This window comes from Eleutherodactylus coqui, chromosome 3 (assembly GCF_035609145.1).
Source record: "Eleutherodactylus coqui strain aEleCoq1 chromosome 3, aEleCoq1.hap1, whole genome shotgun sequence".
Taxonomy (NCBI): domain Eukaryota; kingdom Metazoa; phylum Chordata; class Amphibia; order Anura; family Eleutherodactylidae; genus Eleutherodactylus; species Eleutherodactylus coqui.
In genome coordinates, this window is record NC_089839.1 from 303,148,453 (window position 1) to 303,168,727 (window position 20,275).

The window sequence follows — 20,275 nt, forward strand, 5'->3', positions numbered from 1 at the left end:
CGCTACTGGTGCATCAGTAGAGAATCCAAGTAAAGCTTATTAGCACCTTCTATTAATACAATTACTAGACCCAGAAGTCTCCCTGTTACAGTGCCCCCTAGTGCTAGACCATATAAGCCTACGATACCGCATGGGAAAAGTTTTCTTTGCTTTCATTCAGGCTGCTGATTCTTACGGCAGCGATGCAATATATCGAACCTATCTCCTCTCCATATTCTGTAACCTGGATGATACGATATGGAAGTTCAGATTTATGTTGGTTGCAAGTAAAAAAAAAGTTCTATATTGCAATGTATGATACACGGAATATTGCTGGCTAATAATGACTGTATCATTCCTTCCTGGCAGGATATCATTATGGAGATTCTGAAAGATGCAATCAGTTCCTCTCTGGGAAGCACCAAAGGATTCCTGCTGGACAGTTTTCCCTGTGAGATCACACAGGCAGAGGAGTTTGAATGTCGGGTGGGTTTCATGGTTACTTCCAGGAACGGTTTCCTTTTGGGGGGAACATTTTTGGTTATTTTGATTAGCAGACACGTGGGTCGCTGGCTACCTCCGATTTCATTGAAGCATAGCAATGTCTTAAAGTGTATGTGCACTCCTTAAGGGCTCAGTCACACGGGCGCCGACGCGCCCAAGTTACTGCACGATAAGACGGCCGCCTTGGGTGCAGACGTCTCATTGCATGACCGGCTACATTGCCGGCCATGTGTTCTATCTGCTGGCCGGTGCGGAAAGTCATCCGCACCGGCAGTGCAGCGGTCCTATCCTGCAAAAACACGGGCGCATCGGCACCCGTGTGACTGAGCCCTAAAGGAATCTATTGGCTCAAATATGCTGCCCAAACTGCAGGCATCATGTTATAGAGCAGGAAGAGCTGAGCAGACTGATATATAGTTTTATGGGGAGATGCAGTAGAACTTGTACTTTATTCATTTATATCTCTGCACATTCTGAGCTGAACAGTCCTGTTGGCGGAGCTATTAACCCTTTGCAATCCAATTTTGGATGCAGGGTTTCCTAGGGGGATTTTCTCTTTTTGCTATTAAACAATGGCACCATCTGCTGGCTAGAGCCAGTACTGCGGTATGTGACACACTGGAGAGGCCCCTGATAACAGAGCGGCCAGTTATCTACAGTAAGAATACCCTGCCGGACGTCTTCCGGCATCGGAGCTGTAGAGCCTTCAATCAGAATGTCTTTAGACGTCAGACAGTGGATTGGAAAGGGTTAATTATTGACAGTCTTCCCTCTATGTACAGTCATACACAGCTGTCAAATCACTGATAGCTCCGCCCACTGGACTGTTTGGCTCAGAATGTGCAGAGATATAAATGAATAAAATACAGGTGGCGCTGTAGAGGAATTCTTCATCTCCCGATTCGTCACTGACCAGAGAATGTCCACACAGCTGTCTTCAAACAAGCCTTTTCTTAAAGAGGTACGGCCTCAGTGATTTCTTTCTGCTTGTGTTACCTTTTCTGCTTTGATAGCTTATTGTGGTCACGACTGTCACATAAACAGTATTGTCGACACTTTCCGGTCCGCTTGGTAGCCAAATGAAATGAGAAAAACGCATTTCACACCAGAACAAATTCAGTTTGTTCCACCTGCAGAGAAGATTCAGACAGCGATTCCTCAGAACACGGAGATCCTCCGCCTTACACACACAGAGCTGTCAAAATCTATGGCGCATCTGCCAGATTACATCGCATCCTGCAGAGATGTTCGGCCCAACAAGTCTGCCGGGAAGGCTGGAATATCTTGTATCACCTCCACAGGCTGCAGTCAGGAGGAAGAAGTGATTCAAAACAACTCAGAGATCAGCCTTGGAACCGTTAGAGATGGACTGTAGCCGCGAGACATGGCGGCCCAGAGATACAAGTCATTAATTGTATCGGATAGATGTGGGGGACACTAGTGAGCATAACAGGTCGGCACAGGGGCATGCAGAGTAAGGATATACCCAGAGGCCAGTACATGCTGGAGCAGTATTATAGTAGTTATATACTTGTACATAGGGGGCAGTATTATAGTAGTTATATTCTTGTACATAGGGGGCAGTATTATAGGAGTTATATTCTTGTACATAGGAGGCAGTATTATAGTAGTTATATTCTTGTACATAGGGGGCAGTATTATAGTAGTTATATTCTTGTACATAGGAGGCAGTATTATAGTAGTTATATTCTTGTACATAGGGAGCAGTATTATAGTAGGTATATTCTTGTACATAGGGAGCAGTATTATAGTAGTTATATACTTGTACATAAGAGGCAGTATTATAGTAGTTTATATTCTTGTACATAGGGGGCAGTACTATAGTAGTTATATTCTTGTACATAGGGGCAGTATTATAGTAGTTATATTCTTGTACATAGGGGCAGTATTATAGTAGTTATATTCTTGTACATAAGAGGCAGTATTATAGTAGTTTATATTCTTGTACATAGGGGGCAGTACTATAGTAGTTATATTCTTGTACATAGGGGCAGTATTATAGTAGTTATATTCTTGTACATAGGGGGCAGTATTATAATAGTTATATTCTTGTACATAGGGGTCAGTATTATAGCAGTTATATTCTTGTACATAGGGGGCAGTATTATAGTAGTTATATTCTTGTACATAGGGGGCAGTATTATAGTAGTTATATTCTTGTACATAGGGGGCACTATTATAGTAGTTATATTCTTGTACATAGGGGGCAGTTTTATAGTAGTTATATTCTTGTACATAGGGGGCAGTATTATAGTAGTTATATTCTTGTACATAGGGGGCAGTATTATAGTAGTTATATTCTTGTACATAGGGGGCAGTATTATAGTAGTTATATTCTTGTACATAGGGAACAGTATTATAGTAGCTATATTCTTGTACATAGGGGGCAGTATTATAGTAGTTATATTCTTGCACATAGGAGGCAGTATTATAGCAGTTATATTCTTGCACACAGGGGGCAGTATTATAGTAGTTATATTCTTGCACACAGGGGGCAGTATTATAGTAGTTATATTCTTGCACACAGGGGGCAGTATTATAGTAGTTATATTCTTGTACACAGAGGGGAAGTATTATAGTAGTTATATTCTTGTACATAGGGGGCAGTATTATAGTAGTTATATTCTTGTACACAGGGAGCAGTATTAGAGTAGTTGTATTCTTGTACATAGGGGGGCAGTATTAGAGTAGTTGTATTCTTGTACATAGGGGGCAGTATTAGAGTAGTTGTATTCTTGTACATAGGGGGCAGTATTAGAGTAGTTGTATTCTTGTACATAGGGGGCAGTATTATAGTAGTTGTATTCTTGTACATAGGGGGCAGTATTATAGTAGTTGTATTCTTGTACATAGGGGGCAGTATTATAGTAGTTGTATTCTTGTACATAGGGGGCAGTATTATAGTAGTTATATTCTTGTACATAGGAGGCAGTATTATAGTAGTTATATTCTTGTACATAGGGGGCAGTATTATAGTAGTTATATCCTTGTACATACGGAGCAGTATTATAGTAGTTATATTCTTGTACAATGGGGGCAGTATTATAGTAGTTATATTCTGGTACATACGGGGGCAGTATTATAGTAGTTATATTCTTGTACATAGGGGGCAGTATAATAGTAGTTATATTCTTGTACATAGGAGGCAGTATTATAGTAGTTATATTCTTGTACATAGGAGGCAGTATCATAGTAGTTATATTCTTGTACATAGGGGGCAGTATTATAGTAGTTATATTCTTGTACATAGGAGGCAGTATTATAGTAGTTATATTCTTGTACATAGGGGGCAGTATTATAGTAGTTATATTCTTGTACATAGGGGGCAGTATTATAGTAGTTATATTCTTGTACATAGGGGGCAGTATTATAGTAGTTATATTCTTGTACATAGGGGGCAGTATTATAGTAGTTATATTCTTGTACATAGGGAACAGTATTATAGTAGCTATATTCTTGTACATAGGGGGCAGTATTATAGTAGTTATATTCTTGCACATAGGAGGCAGTATTATAGCAGTTATATTCTTGCACACAGGGGGCAGTATTATAGTAGTTATATTCTTGCACACAGGGGGCAGTATTATAGTAGTTATATTCTTGTACACAGAGGGGAAGTATTATAGTAGTTATATTCTTGTACACAGGGGGCAGTATTATAGTAGTTATATTCTTGTACACAGGGAGCAGTATTAGAGTAGTTGTATTCTTGTACATAGGGGGCAGTATTAGAGTAGTTGTATTCTTGTACATAGGGGGCAGTATTAGAGTAGTTGTATTCTTGTACATAGGGGGCAGTATTATAGTAGTTGTATTCTTGTACATAGGGGGCAGTATTATAGTAGTTGTATTCTTGTACATAGGGGGCAGTATTATAGTAGTTGTATTCTTGTACATAGGGGGCAGTATTATAGTAGTTATATCCTTGTACATACGGAGCAGTATTATAGTAGTTATATTCTTGCACATAGGGGGCAGTATTATAGTAGTTATATTCTTGTACATAGGAGGCAGTATTATAGTAGTTATATTCTTGTACATAGGGGGCAGTATTATAGTAGTTATATCCTTGTACATACGGAGCAGTATTATAGTAGTTATATTCTTGTACAATGGGGGCAGTATTATAGTAGTTATATTCTGGTACATACGGGGGCAGTATTATAGTAGTTATATTCTTGTACATAGGGGGCAGTATAATAGTAGTTATATTCTTGTACATAGGAGGCAGTATTATAGTAGTTATATTCTTGTACATAGGAGGCAGTATTATAGTAGTTATATTCTTGTACACAGGAGGCAGTATTATAGTAGTTATATTCTTGTACATAGGAGGCAGTATTATAGTAGTTATATTCTTGTACATAGGGGGCAGTATTATAGTAGTTATATTCTTGTACATAGGAGGCAGTATTATAGTAGTTATATTCTTGTACATAGGAGGCAGTATTATAGTAGTTCTATTCTTGTCCATAGGAGAGGATAGACGTGTGCTTGTGAGCTCCCAGTAGGGAGGAGGCATGGCCTCTGACCCAGGAGGAAGTGAGTGCAGCTGGGCTGACGATCCTGGGAGAGCCCAGAGCCTGGAGTGTGGCTTGCAGCATGGAGATCAAGAAAGTGGTAACCAGGAAATGGTGGCTGGTGAGATTACTGAATCATGTAAAGCATTTGGATTGAGTATGAAAGTGACTAAGAAAAGTTTATTTAAACTGGAAAGACAAATTTTGAAGTTAAGAGAAGAGATTAAGATAGAGACGGATGCAAAGACAAAGCTGATGAAGTGTGAGTGCCTGGATAATTGTACACGTGAGCTTGCTATACTAAAGGAGCGACTAGACAAAGAAGCAAATGCAATACCTAAAGCAGAAAACTGGGCAATGGAGAAAAAGAGGGAGGCCAGAGTGCAAAACATGAAGAGGGAGGCCAGAGTGCAAAACATGAAGAGGGAGGCCAGAGTGCAAAACATGAAGATTAAAGAAGTCATTGAGAAAAAAGGTACTGATTATAATGTTGTGTATAGTATGGTGGAGCAGGGAACCCCTCTGAGATGTGCGGGTGCAGCGCCTGGAGGGTCACTGAGTATGGGAGCTGAGCTATCAGACTCTGAAAATGCTGCTAATACTGAGGAGCAAAATGTGACAGCCAATAAGGGGTTAATTGCAAAGGACTCTGTTTGCAGTGCTGATGAAATGAATGCAAGTAGTAAACTGGTGTATGCTTCAGGGACTGACATTGTAAATGAAACACCATGCAGTGTCATGAGTGAAGAGACAGCTGCATTGTCCGGAGTAGATATGGTGGAGATTTGTGAAGGTTCTCAGCCATCCGCAGAGGAGCGTATACAGCAATCTGCAGGACAGTCTCATACCACCGCAGGTGTGTCTGCAGGACAGTCTCATACCACCGCAGGTGTGTCTGCAGGACAGTGTGAAACCACCGCAGGTGTGTCTGCAGATCAATCAGGAGTCAGTAAGCCTGCTGATGAGGAAAGGTCAGGCACTCATCCCTCTGCAGACCGTCCACAATTCAACAGACTATTCTCCAATGTCACAAAGCCAGCTCCCCCTCCACCACAGAGGAGAAACGCTGTCAGGATTAAGTACACAGGGCCAGAAGAGAACATTCCCTCCAGACTGTACATTGGGAAGAGTCTCCTAAAGGACTTTATGAAGTTTAAAGCCTCTGAGGTGTACGCTCTGATCCATATCCCCTCCAGCAGGATCTACGACATCAGCTTTAAACTGCAATATGACTTGGATGCATTCTGGAGTATATATAATGACACAAGGGGACAGTCAATCTGGGAGTATCTCCAGGTGATCCAGCTGTCCAAGCCTCAGGTGGTGAGGGCCACCATATTGTTCCAGTCTGAGGTGGTGGCGCTGGCAGATCTGGAGCACTGGCTGAGTAGGCAATGTATGATCATGAACTATCCAGAAAAAATCTATGATGAGGAGGGAATCTGGAATGGTGGATACACTGTAAAGATCCAATTAGAGCGAGCCAATGGTGTGACCAGACATCTACCGCACTCCTTCTATCTAGGCTCAGAGAGAGGAATATGCTATTACCCGGGTCAGCCTCGTCTATGTCATAGATGTGGGGGCAGACACCTCGCTTTCAACTGCTCTCGAGTCAAGTGTTCATTATGTGGACAGTTTGGACATTCAAAAAGCGATTGTAGAGGACCCGTCATCTGTAACCTGTGTTTAGGAGCAGGTCATACATTCCGGGAGTGTCCACATGCAGAGCATAATAAAGGAGCTGATGATATCGGCATAGAGCCCATGGAGGAAGGTAAAGAGGACGTCGCCGTAAGAGCAGATACAGCCCCAGAATCCAACAGTCCTAATACTAATGTAGTGCAAAGTACCAGTGACCCTGCTTTAGAGGCTGATAACTCACCTGCTGCACTACAAGTACCAGCAGAGGGAGAGATGGATTGTCCTCCCACTACAGTACAAGTACCAGCCACCGAGAATGCATCTGATGGAAAAGGAAAAATCCTTGCTGTAAGAAGTGAAAAATCCCCTGTTGTACTACAAGCACCAGCTATTGAAGAGAAACCTCATGAAAAGAAGAAAATATCCAGTGAACCTGTTGCTAAATCAACTGAACAGAAGTCATGTAAGGCTACAGAACCCTCCGACCGAGCCGCACGGCCCAGACGCCCCTCTGTGGATGAAGAGGGGTTCCAGGCGGTTAAAAGAAAGAATAAAACTGCAGATCCTGCTAGAAAAGTCACCGCAGCAAAGAAAACCCCGGATCAGCCGGTGCCGGCCATAACCACCGGACAGTATGGAGTGCTGGGAGAAGAATCAGAGGAGAAGTCAGAGAAAGAATGTGTCTCTTTACATAACTCTGATGATGACCTTCAGGAAGAGGAACCTCAACCATCAGTGTCCACCAAAAGATGGGGCTCTGCAGGTGACAGCAGCGGACGGAGGAGGAAAAGCAAGAAAGACCAGTGACTTAGATGAGTTTTGAGAGTCTGCTCTATAAATGGGAACAGTGTAAAGACTAAGAACAGAAACAATGTACATAGTATAAACTGGAGGAGAATCCGGGTACCAACTTCTGTGCGGTTGGTCTGAAGTTTATTTTGTTCTGCTTTTCTGTTCTGATGTTCTGTTTTCGTTGTTGACTCTTATGTGTTTATAGTTAGTATATTGTAATAATTTTGTTGCAAGTTTTAAATAAAAAGATCATTATAGTAGTTATATTCTTGTACATAGGAGGCAGTATTATAGTAGTTATATTCTTGTACATAGGGGCAGTATTATAGTAGTTATATTCTTGTACATAGAAGCAGTATAGTAGTTATATTCTTGTACATAAGGGCAGTATTATAGTTGTTATATTCTTGTACATAGGGGGTAGTGTTATAGTAGTTATATTCTTGTACATAGGGGGCAGTATTATAGTAGTTATATTCTTGTACATAGGGAGCAGTATTATAGTAGTTATATTCTTGTACATAGGGAGCAGTATTATAGTAGTTATATTCTTGTACATAGGAGGCAGTATTATAGTAGTTATATTCTTGTACATAGGGGGCAGTATTATAGTAGTTATATTCTTGTACATAGGGGGCAGTATAATAGTAGTTATATTCTTGTACATAGGAGGCAGTATTATAGTAGTTATATTCTTGTACATAGGGGGCAGTATTATAGTAGTTATATTCTTGTACATAGGAGGCAGTATTATAGTAGTTATATTCTTGTACATAGGGGGCAGTATTATAGTAGTTATATTCTTGTACATAGGGGGCAGTATAATAGTAGTTATATTCTTGTACATAGGAGGCAGTATTATAGTAGTTATATTCTTGTACATAGGGGGCAGTATTATAGTAGTTATATTCTTGTACATAGGAGGCAGTATTATAGTAGTTATATTCTTGTACATAGGGAGCAGTATTATAGTAGTTATATTCTTGTACATAGGGAGCAGTATTATAGTAGTTGTATTCTTGTACATAGGGAGCAGTATTATAGTAGTTGTATTCTTGTACATAGGAGGCAGTATTATAGTGGTTATATTCTTGTACATGGGGGACATTATTATGGTAGTTATATTCTTGTACATGGAGGACATTATCATGGTAGTTATATTCTTGTACATAGGAGGCAGTATTATAGTAGTTATATTCTTGTACATAGGGGGCAGTATTATAGTAGTTATATTCTTGTACATAGGGGGCAGTATTATAGTAGTTATATTCTTGTACATAGGGGGCAGTATTATAGTAAAGTTTTTGACTATGTAGAGCATCATTATTATTGTGATTATATTCTCTCCCATGTCAATCAGGGTCAGAGGAACCCCTATGTGTTATGTTCGTGTGCCCTAATAGAATGTGTAGACATAGGTTGTCTTCATGAAATAATCCTATTAGTGACCTGCACACACAGTGTACCGCTGTAAGAATTCCCTGAGACTGAGCTGTAATTTATTATATATTACAATGTGAGAGTACTATCTGTGCTGTTTGCCAAGCTGCAGTTAATAAAAAGTTCAGATCCTGCGTACGCAGGTTACATGGTGGAGGGATTTGGCTTAGAAATTCTCACATATTTGTCCTGATTCTTTAATCTTTTGATTAAAAATCACTCTTCTAGACCAGAACTTACCCCTTAAAATTGCAGTAGGACAAGCCCTGAGGTTCTGTCACGTCCTCCAATTAACTTCAGCTCTTTCTTTCCTTTTATACCCGCTGCTTTACTGATTCTGCAGGTTTTTCATTCTCTTTTTCTGCCCTTTTCTCCTGCAGCTCTGTTTCTGTTTATTATATTGCCTGATATGCAGAAGGGAGCACTTACTTGCATGAGTTGCTGGTGACAGGTTCACTCCCCAGGTACTCATACTACTGACTGCCCCATTGACAGTACCTGACCTCATTTGCATATCGGACACCAAAACTAATCTTACCAATTGATCATAAAGAAGCGTCTAAAAGGAAAACTAAAAACCTGGCAAAATCAGTGGAGCATTGGCTATAAACCAATATAGAGCGCCGCAGCTGTTGGAGAATGTGCCATTGGCTGTACACTGCGCCTGGCATCCAGCTGGAAAGGACAATTGGGAGAAGAATTGTCCGTCTTCTGCCTTCGGCCAATCAGCATTGCAGAAAACTCGTTACATAATTTAGTCGTTCAGTGTACTTGAACCGTATATCTAGTTAAGCACATAGGAGTGTCCAGAACGCTGTATGAAAACTGTAAAACTACTAAAAATTAAATAACTTACAGTTTTCGTAATTTTTGCCTTCGAAACAAAAAATCATAAACCCGACTGCAGCTTATTTTGCATCTGTGAGGCCCTTTGGGCTGCTATGTGGACATTCCTACCTACAGTCTGTGCAGGGGAGTTACATGTTACTGAAGCTCTGCAGCCATAAGGAGTGTCTGGCCGTGTATGCTCTCCGTGACCCAATGGCCACAAGACTTGGATCCATAATCACGGACTCGGCTTGTAAACTTCTCTCCACGACTAACTTACACTTTATTGTTTTTACTTTCAGCTCTGCACACCAAATCTTGTCCTGTACCTGGACTGTTCTGCCGAAATAATGACTACGCGGGTGGTCAGGAGGAGTAAGGTCAGCAACAGGAATGAAGTCACCACAGAGAACGCCAAGAGGAGGCTACAGATGTTCTACCAGGCCATGGAGCCCTTACTAACCCATTATGAGGCCAAGGCTCTACTGTGTAAGGTAGGTTAGATATTGTGTGGGAGGACAGCTCGGTAGAGTGCGGGTTGGCGGCAGTCAAAGGTGGACACCAGTGGATAAAGTCCAAGAGCAGGCGTGACCTGCGTTTATTTCAGTCCAGAAAAATCAACGCAAATGCAGCCTTAGCTTCACGCACAAAAATAACAGTCCAGCAATGACAATAGGCAGTCCCTGCCTGACCAGGTCACGCTCCGCAGGGGCACACACAGCAGGGTTTTCCGCTCTAGCCAGTATCACAGGCTGCCAGGGTCCAGCAGCCATATTTTTCCCGCCCTGTGTCAGTGCACACTGCTATTTATATCCAAACCTTATCCTGGCTCAGCCTCAGCACCTGTGCTGATTGACCTCGCCCATAACCTGGAGTGGAGGAAGTGGAATGGATGGCCCCACTGCCAACCTGACATCCATTCTAAAAATCCAGGCCCAAAGACTTTTAAAGGAAAACCTCCAGCAACTACTTGCTGGAGATTACATTGCCCTTCTGGCTTTTCATGTCACAAACAGCGGGACATGAACTTCCTCCAGTCCCACTAGGCATAATAACGGAACCTAGGGGCGATGTAGTGACCATCTACTATCACGCCCCTCAGTACCTCACAATTGTTATTATCATCTCTAAGTATTATAGTAATTATATTCTTGTACATAGGGGGCAGTATTATAGTAGTTATATTCTTGTCCATAGGGGGCAGTATTATAGTAGTTATATTCTTGTACATAGGAGCAGTATTATAGTAGTTATATTCTTGTCCATAGGGGGCAGTATTATAGTAGTTATATTCTTGTCCATAGGGGGCAGTATTATAGTAGTTATATTCTTGTACATAGGGGGCAGTATTATAGTAGTTATATTATTGTACATAGGGGGCAGTATTATAGTATTTATATTCTTGTACATAGGAGGCAGTATTATAGTAGTTATATTCTTGTACATAGGAGGCAGTATTATAGTAGTTATATTCTTGTACATAGGGGGCAGTATTATACTAGTTATATTCTTGTACATAGGCAGTATTATAGTAGTTATATTCTTGTACATAGGGGGCAGTATTATAGTAGTTATATTCTTGTATATAGGGAGCAGTATTATAGTAGTTATATTCTTGTACATAGCAGCAGTATTATAGTAGTTATATTCTTGTACATAGGGGTTGGTATTATAGTAGTTATATTCTTGTACATAGGGGGCAGTATTATAATAGTTATATTCTTGTACATAGGAGCAGTATTATAGTAGTTATATTCTTGTACATAGGGGGCAGTATTATAGTAGTTATATTCTTGTACATAGGGGGCAGTATTATAGTAGTTATATTCTTGTACATAGGGAGCAGTATTATAGTAGTTATATTCATGTACATAGGGGGCAGTATTATAGTAGTTATATTCTTGTACATAGAGGGCAGTATTATAGTTGTTTTATTCTTGTACATAAGAGGCAGTATTATAGTAGTTATATTCTTGTACATAGGAGGCAGTATTATAGTAGTTATATTCTTGTACATAGGAGGCATTATTCTAGTAGCTGTATTTTTATACATAGGGGGCAGTATTCTAGTAGTTGTATTTTTGTACATAGCGGGCAGTATTATAGTAGTTATATTCTTGTACATAGCAGGCAGTATTATAGTAGTTATATTCTTGTACATAGGAGGCAGTATTATAGTACTTTTATTCTTGTACATAGGGGGCAGTATTATATTAGTTATATTCTTGTACATAGGGGGCAGTATTATAGTAGTTATATTCTTGTACATAGGGGACAGTATTATAGTAGTTATATACTTGTACATGGGGACATTCTTATGGTAGTTATATTCTTGTACATAGGGGGCAGTATTATAGTAGTTATATTCTTGTACATATGGAGCAGTATTATAGTAGTTATATTCTTGTACATAGGAGGCAGTATTATAGTAGTTATATTCTTGTACATAGGGAGCAGTATTATAGTAGTTATATTCTTGTACATAGGGGCAGTATTATAGTAGTTATATTCTTGTACATAGGGGGCAGTATTATAGTAGTTATATTCTTGTACATAGAGAGCAGTATTATAGTAGTTATATTCTTGTACATAGGGGCAGTATTATTGTAGTTATATTCTTGTACATAGGGGCAGTATTATCGTAGTTATAACCTTGTACATAGGAGCAGTATTATTGTAGTTATATTCTTGTACACAGGGGCAGTATTTTAGTAGTTGTATTCTTGTACATAGGGGGCAGTATTATAGTAATTATATACTTGTACATGGGGGACATTATTATGGTAGTTATATTCTTGTACATAGAGGGCAGTATTATAGTAGTTATATTCTTGTACATAGCAGGCAGTATTATAGTAGTTATATTCTTGTACATAGGAGGCAGTATTATAGTACTTTTATTCTTGTACATAGGGGGCAGTATTATATTAGTTATATTCTTGTACATAGGGGGCAGTATTATAGTAGTTATATTCTTGTACATAGGGGGGCAGTATTATAGTAGTTATATTCTTGTACATAGGAGCAGTATTATAGTAGTTATATTCTTGTACATAGGGGACAGTATTATAGTAGTTATATACTTGTACATGGGGACATTCTTATGGTAGTTATATTCTTGTACATAGGGGGCAGTATTATAGTAGTTATATTCTTGTACATATGGAGCAGTATTATAGTAGTTATATTCTTGTACATAGGAGGCAGTATTATAGTAGTTATATTCTTGTACATAGGGAGCAGTATTATAGTAGTTATATTCGTGTACATAGGGGCAGTATTATAGTAGTTATATTCTTGTACATAGAGAGCAGTATTATAGTAGTTATATTCTTGTACATAGGGGCAGTATTATAGTAGTTATATTCTTGTACATAGGGGCAGTATTATCGTAGTTATAACCTTGTACATAGGGGGCAGTATTATAGTAGTTATATTCTTGTACATATGGAGCAGTATTATAGTAGTTATATTCTTGTACATAGGAGGCAGTATTATAGTAGTTATATTCTTGTACATAGGGGGCAGTATTATAGTAGTTATATTCTTGTACATAGGGGGAAGTATTATAGTAGTTATATTCTTGTACACAGGGGCAGTATTATAGTAGTTATATCCTCATACATAGGAGGCAGTATTATAGTAGTTATATTCTTGTACATAGGGGACAGTATTATAGTAGTTATATTCTTGTACATAGGAGGCAGTATTCTAGTAGGTATATTCTCGTACATAGGGGGCAGTATTCTAGTAGTTGTATTTTTGTACATAGGGGGCAGTATTCTAGTAGTTATATTCTTGTACATAGGGGGCAGTATTATAGTAGTTATATTCTTGTACATAGGGGGCAGTATTCTAGTAGGTATATTCTCGTACATAGGGGGCAATATTCTAGTAGTTGTATTTTTGTACATAGGGGGCAGTATTCTAGTAGTTATATTCTTGTACATAGGGGCAGTATTCTAGTAGTTGTATTTTTGTACATAGGGGGCAGTATTAGAGTTGTTATATTCTTGTGGTTTTAATGTTGTTTTGTGTGAAAATTCAGTACTACTTTTCAGACAAGAAATCTCATCATAGCAGTAATCACTCTCCTCTCCCCACTCCCATTCATAGATCATAGATAGTACATGTCTCTTTATGGGAAGTGGAGGGGGCAGAGATGCACAGAAAAAGAAATGCCTGAAACCGTATGATATGAATAGAGGTTTTTGGGCAATGACTTATAACAATATTGATCCAAGAGCAGAAAAAAGGAAACCGACAGCACACTAGTATTCACTCCCAATGTTAACTAAATCCAGGGAGAGTCTGTGAGGGTGCACTCTCCTATAGATCCGTGACTCCTTGTAAGTGTAGTCCCATACAGCAGAAGTAGGAGCAGCACACCAGGGATTCTTTTTATGGAGTCTGATATAAGGAAAGCGCCTTTTTGGTGCTACATTATTTCTTAAGGCATCCCTGGTGTGCTGCTCCTACTTCTGCCTTATAACAATATTGATTGAAGTGTAGATCCGTGCCTTACACGGTGGATAAAAATATATTAATTAGTTCATCCCAACAAGCAACCTTCCCGGCAGCAGCCCTTTTAGGACCGAGTTTGAACATAAGTTTTGATATATCGATTATTTCGCCTTGTGTAACCTGGGAGAGGTTCTATCAATATTTATGCCTGGAAAGCCAAGTATTACATTTACATTTTCATTGTATTCTCCGAAGTTCTCCAATGTAATCGCCCTGCACGGGTGTAAATGTTTCCTGAGGCGCCTCGGGTAACCGGTACAATGGACTGTAAAAACTGCAATTCTTCAATTAGAGCTCACAATCCCAGAACCTGGAAAACCGTCTGTTACTTGGAAAACAAAAGTATTCTCCTGCCAAGGGAAATAGCCGCCGAAGGTATATTGCGCCTCTGAGCGCGCCGCAGAAGAGAGCAGACTTGTATTTCATTCATGGTCTCGAGCCGTCTGTCTGCCATGTGCGCCTCCTACTGGGAGATCATCTCTGAAATGACCATCTCAGCAGGTCCCCGCCGTGAGCGCCTGGTACTCTCAACATTTCAGTGTTCACTTTTTTCAGCATGGACTATAATAGATTCGTGCCCTCCTAATGTGCGGAGGCTTATATGCAGGGCCGGAGGGCCGCCCATCAGATGAATGATGGTGTTTGGGGGGGAAATCTTTGAAAAATTTGTAACTTGTCACTTTTCCCCCGTAAATCCACATATGATACACGGTCATATGGCTTGCACAGAAATGTGGCGGTATGTGCGTCCGGTCACGTGGAGTCGGATTCCTCGTGCAATAGGTATTTTTGTGGCTCGTACCGGGAATTTTGTTTGAGTGTTGGAAAAATGTATTTTCATCGTTAGAAAATATGTTGGATCACAAATTTGTATAATCGGTAGTTGAATTATGTAGGAACACACCATGGAAAATAAGACACACCAAGCGCTATACAGAGCGCAGTGCCGGAGGGGGCGGAGCGTGACACAGGTGATCAAGAAATACCGAATATAGACGTCCTGTTCCAGTCTGCCCAGAGTAAAACAAAGGGGAGCCGATTTATTAACCCCTTAGGAAAGCGGACGGCCCCCAGCTGCCACGACAACAGAATGGCACCTCTTGGTCTCATCTTGGGGGCTCAATAGGATTGCCGACCTCCATTCTGGGCATTTAACAGGTTAACAGCCGTGATCAGCATGAGTGCTGATCGGGGCTGTTGCCAGCGGGTATTAGCTGTCTGACACAGTTGGTACCCACAATCTATGCCTCTCAGTGACCCCTTGCAGGACCTCCAGTGATCACTGTGATCATCTGCGATCGGTGACACCCCTTTACGTTTTCTTTCTCGCTGAGCCTCGACCACCATGAAGCCTGCTTTCAGCCATGACTTGTCTCTGCACACTCTGCCCATCCTGCCATTAGACTCCTCTCAATAGCCCCATCTAAAAATAGTGCCCCTCTGTGATCCCCCTTAATTACAATGCCCCCTTAGTTACAAGTGATCCCCGATTTGGCCCCTCTTTCTTATAGGGACCCCCTGTGGCCCCACTTTGTGTCCCACTAAAATTTGCCACAGATCTCTACCACCTTTCAGATTGTCTCAGACTCCCCATTAGCAGTGGGATTGCTAAATTATCTGTTCCGGATTTCCTATGTACTTGGATCTGAGCAAAAATTAAAGTATTCTGAAATAATTCATTCCCTTTTAATATATTATTCCTAATAGCAGCTGGAGTAGTTTTCAGGCTCTAAAAAGGAATGTCCAGAATTACTAAAAAAATATACTTTTGCAGAAATAGCGCCACTCTTCTCCGTGTGGATGTGGCTGGTATTGCAGTTCATACCTATTGACGTTCAGGGGGCTGAACTGCAATAGGAGAAACACCAAAAAGGCTCATGGGACTCCATGGCGAGCGCTGAATAGGCTTAGGGGTCTTTCATATCGAACTGAAATCCGCACAGCTTCGTGAAAATGGCTTAAATCATCCTGCATCAAAATCCCTGCAGATTATGGGGCGGAGTCCTGCAGCGGCAAATTCCACTGCGTCGCGGCAGAAATATTCCGCCCGTGTGAAACATCCCTTACACGGAATGGATGGGGCTACATGTGAGCTGGCTTGGTGCTTCACACTGGGTGAGAGGAGGATTTGGAGACTGGTGCACCCCATTTGCATTTAGTTCCCCTCCCCCTAGACCAGCGCCTTATTTCTGTTCAGGCAAAACTTAAAGGGATTTGTCCTTTTAAACTGAAGCTCCGCCCTTGTGCAACTTTAACACAAAAAAAAAAAAAAAATCAACAAAACTTTGTAATAATACATATTGCAAAAACCAGAGCGGCAGCCGGTGAAGAGCAGACGGCTTGAGACGAGGGGGAATATGGGGGACGCATCTTGTCATTTTAAGAGCCTGGACATCTCCAGACAGAAGCGGGCCGATGACACAATAAGTGATTAGTGGCCTTTACCTTACTTTTATTAAAGGTCACTGCAGACCTGGGACTGATCCTCTCCGACAGGTTTGTCAGCCTGGAAGACGAAGCGTAAACACTGCAGCGCGACCGAGAAACCTGGGAAATGGGATTTATTCTCCGATCCGGATAATAAGAGCGGATTATTTACTGCGAGAAAGTCACAACGGGGGAAGAAACGCACAGCGGCACGAGGATTGCGCTTTCTATGCCAGATAGCTGGTGCACAAAAATCACAATTTTCACGCACTTGGTTTTGGGGGCTACCACCATTTTCAAAATGTGAGCGTGGCCCAGTGTGAATGGATGGAGCCGCCAGTCAGACTTACTATAATTTATGCCAGAAACTGGTGTAAAATATAATAGAAACGTCTTCTTCCACCTCGTAGCTGGCGTTGGTCTCCATCTGGCGAGGTGCATCCAGATGCGACAAATGTAAGACGCTTGGTGAGAGTCTGTTCACATGGAGCAGATTTACCGTGGAGTTTCTGCCTGAAGAAGGCGTTCATACATCGCTGGGGACGGATCCGCAACTCAATCCATGGCATATTTTGTGCTGTGGATTTTAGCGCAGATTCGCGCCATTTGGCGTGGATTTGTATGTAGTATTTGCTGAATGTCTACAATTGAAAGCTGATGTGAACGAGCCCTTACTCTATAGTCAACATCCAAAACTGTGTAAATGGTAGCGGACAGCTCAGGGCCGGAGTCGCTTCCCATCTGGTACAAGCTTGCACCTCTTAACACATTTGGCGCAGCAATGCCAGTGCGCACTAAGTAAGTGCACCCCATTCTATTGATCGATGTGGCCATGTTTTTGAAGAAAGCAGCCATATTTTTTTTTATTCTGTACAATCCCACTGAAGGGTCAGTCTCCTCATAGAGAGGTAAAGGGACTTGTCTACCTAGTTGCGGCTTTTCAAAATAAACTCACTTTTTACATTTTTACTCGAAACAAAGCTCTCAAGTCTGCTGTGCTGACCTCTCTCTGCCCGCAGCATATTGGACTGACAGCTTTCTTCCTATACACATGCAGGGAGAGAGCTGTCAGTCTACGGCAGTGTTTCCCAACTCCAGTCCTCAAGGACCGCCAACAGGTCACGTTTTCAGGATTTTTTAGTGTTGCACAGGTGATGTAATTATTGTCAGTGCCTCAGACATTGCCACAGGTGTTCCTACCATAGGATATCCTGAAACCATGACCTGTTGGTGGTCCCTGAGGACTGCAGTTGGGGACCCCTGGTCTATATGATCGAGGTGGAAAGAGGCCAGTAACATAGCCTCTTTGAACTGCACTATTCCTGTTTAGGCAGTGTGAACCTGGTGAAATGTTCCCTTTAAAACACGTCCACATCAGCTGGGACTAGATAGAGAGACCTTGTTAGTCCTTAGAACATTCCACATGCCCGCATTCTCCACCATAAATATTTTAAGGACTGTTAAGGTCTCTGGCTGTAGCCACCCAACAAACACCAAACAGTGGTTGATAAGACCCTTGTTTCTTACACTTGTTTGCTAATTTGGCAAGTGAAATCGAAACAGAGGACTGTACCTTTCTAAAAACAGCAGACAGAACCAATCAGTGTACTCAGTATGCCTTGTGTGAATGAATAAACGATGTCCGGCTGTGTGACTGTTTGTAGCGTTTGTTACACAAACGAGATCAAAAGATGTTTATGGTTATACATAATGGTCCCATAATCTCCCCATAGTGATGTTAGAGATTTTGGGGACACCTTACAATATTACATTTACATGCTGTGCCTCTCCCAGTTGCATTAAATTGTGATCTAACATATATTATTAGAAAAAGAGAAGCTTGAAATGCCATCTTGTCTGTTTCCCATCTATCCTTCTCAGATGCATCATATATACAATTAGGCATACCAGATTGATAAGGCTACGATACCCTTTGAGCATCACCTAAATCAAGTGATTACTCCGATACACATCTCTCCAGAATAGATTCCCTGATCCCTGTCCTGCTTGCTCAGCTGTTTTTAGAAGTCCTACAGTGAATGGAAGAAGCTGTGTAAATGCGTGGCCACTAGAGATGAGCGAATGTACTCGTTTAGGGCGATTTCGCAATCGAGCACCACTTTTTTCGAGTAACTGACTACTCGGGCGAAAAGATTCGGGGGGTGCCGGGGGTGAGCGGGGGGTTGCAGAGGGAAGTGGGGGGGGGGGGGGGGGAGAGCTCCCCCCTGTTCCCCACTGCCACCCCCCCCCCCCACGCCCCCCGAATCTTTTCACCCGAGTAGTCAGTTACTCGAAAAAAAGCGGTGCTCGATTGCGAAATCGCCCTAAACGAGTACATTCGCTCATCTCTAGTGGCCACCTCTGCCTCAACGTGGTGATTAGCAACTGCTTCACGAGATAGGATGGGGGGCTCCAGTGCTGGAGATAAGTGCAGGCCACAGAGGTGGGATCCACATCTACAACACATCTGCTATCAATGTCAGAGATGAGAATACCTCTTTACAGCGGGCGGCGGCTCTAAATGTACAAACCTGAAGATCAAAATGGGCAGGGTAGATGATGTCATTTTCACCCCGAGGGTCTTACCAAAGGCCACGTTTATCAGCTAAAATACTTTTCTTTCCTCTTTCCAGATCAACGCTGAGAGGTCCCCGGAGAAGGTCTTCCTTCAGCTCTGCTCATCACTGGACTCAATTTTCTGAGGATCATGGCAGTTAAGCTAGAGCTGGCAACAGCTAGGAGCACCGTGTACATCCTGTATATCTACTCATCTGTGGGCGCCTCCTTACACCAGTGCATGCTGTCAACTGTAGTGCAAGATCGCTGATCCTGTACCATACACCTCACACGGAATGCCAGGGGCACTCGAGAAATATGCAAAGGTGGCACATCAGGGGCTTTGTCAGCTGGTACATGGAAAACACGGAATTCCATTTGGATGGAGGCAGTGTAGCCGTTTAAGGTGCCAGCGGTATATTGGTGCAAATGTCCCTTTCCTAAATCCACGTATCCTGCATCATCGATAATCTCCTCCTTGGACCAGTTGCACCATATGGAACGATTCTGCAGACATTTTCCGTTGCCTGTTAGTACGATCCCAACAGAGACACGAAACGCGTGGGAACATTTTTGGGTTCTATAATGGGAGCGTTGCTCACCTGCACTCAACGTCCCTGCGTGACAGCGGCCCAAGTGCTTCCTGAATAAAGGGAAATTCATGAAAACCCGCAAACCACAATTCATCCAGTGAGGCAGAGGCTGCGAACCAAAGCGGATGAAGTGGGAGTGAGGATATTTGTACTACTTACCGCAGTAACTTGTGGAAGCCGCCGGCGTCTTCATTTAGTTTTACACATCCCTACTTAAGTGGAAAGCGCTTGAGAAGATATAATCCGTTACCTTGTGTTCCAGAGACTGTAGAGGAACACAAAGCGAAGCGCGGGCAGCGGGCGATCCTGGCTGGAGACCGCCGAAGTCATCAAACTGCAGATTTACACAGCTTTTACGGTTGGACCCTATATGGCGATTCCGAGTAGACGGCTTGTTAGGATGTCCTGAGAGCCTCTATATAAAGTCTGCATGTGCAGCGATAGGAC

General features: G+C 41.8%; 1 protein-coding gene across 1 annotated transcript in view; it reads left to right on the top strand.

Annotated features, from left to right (window-relative positions):
• Positions 1–20,005, top strand: part of AK5 (adenylate kinase 5) — a 180,219-nt gene extending 160,214 nt beyond the window's left edge. The window contains exons 12-14 of the mRNA XM_066597808.1: positions 349–465; positions 10,031–10,222; positions 19,313–20,005. Of these exons, the coding sequence (XP_066453905.1) occupies positions 349–465; positions 10,031–10,222; positions 19,313–19,381 (378 nt within the window). The 3' untranslated portion in view covers positions 19,382–20,005. The remainder of the gene's footprint in view (positions 1–348; positions 466–10,030; positions 10,223–19,312) is intronic.
• The last annotated feature ends 270 nt before the right edge of the window (positions 20,006–20,275 follow it).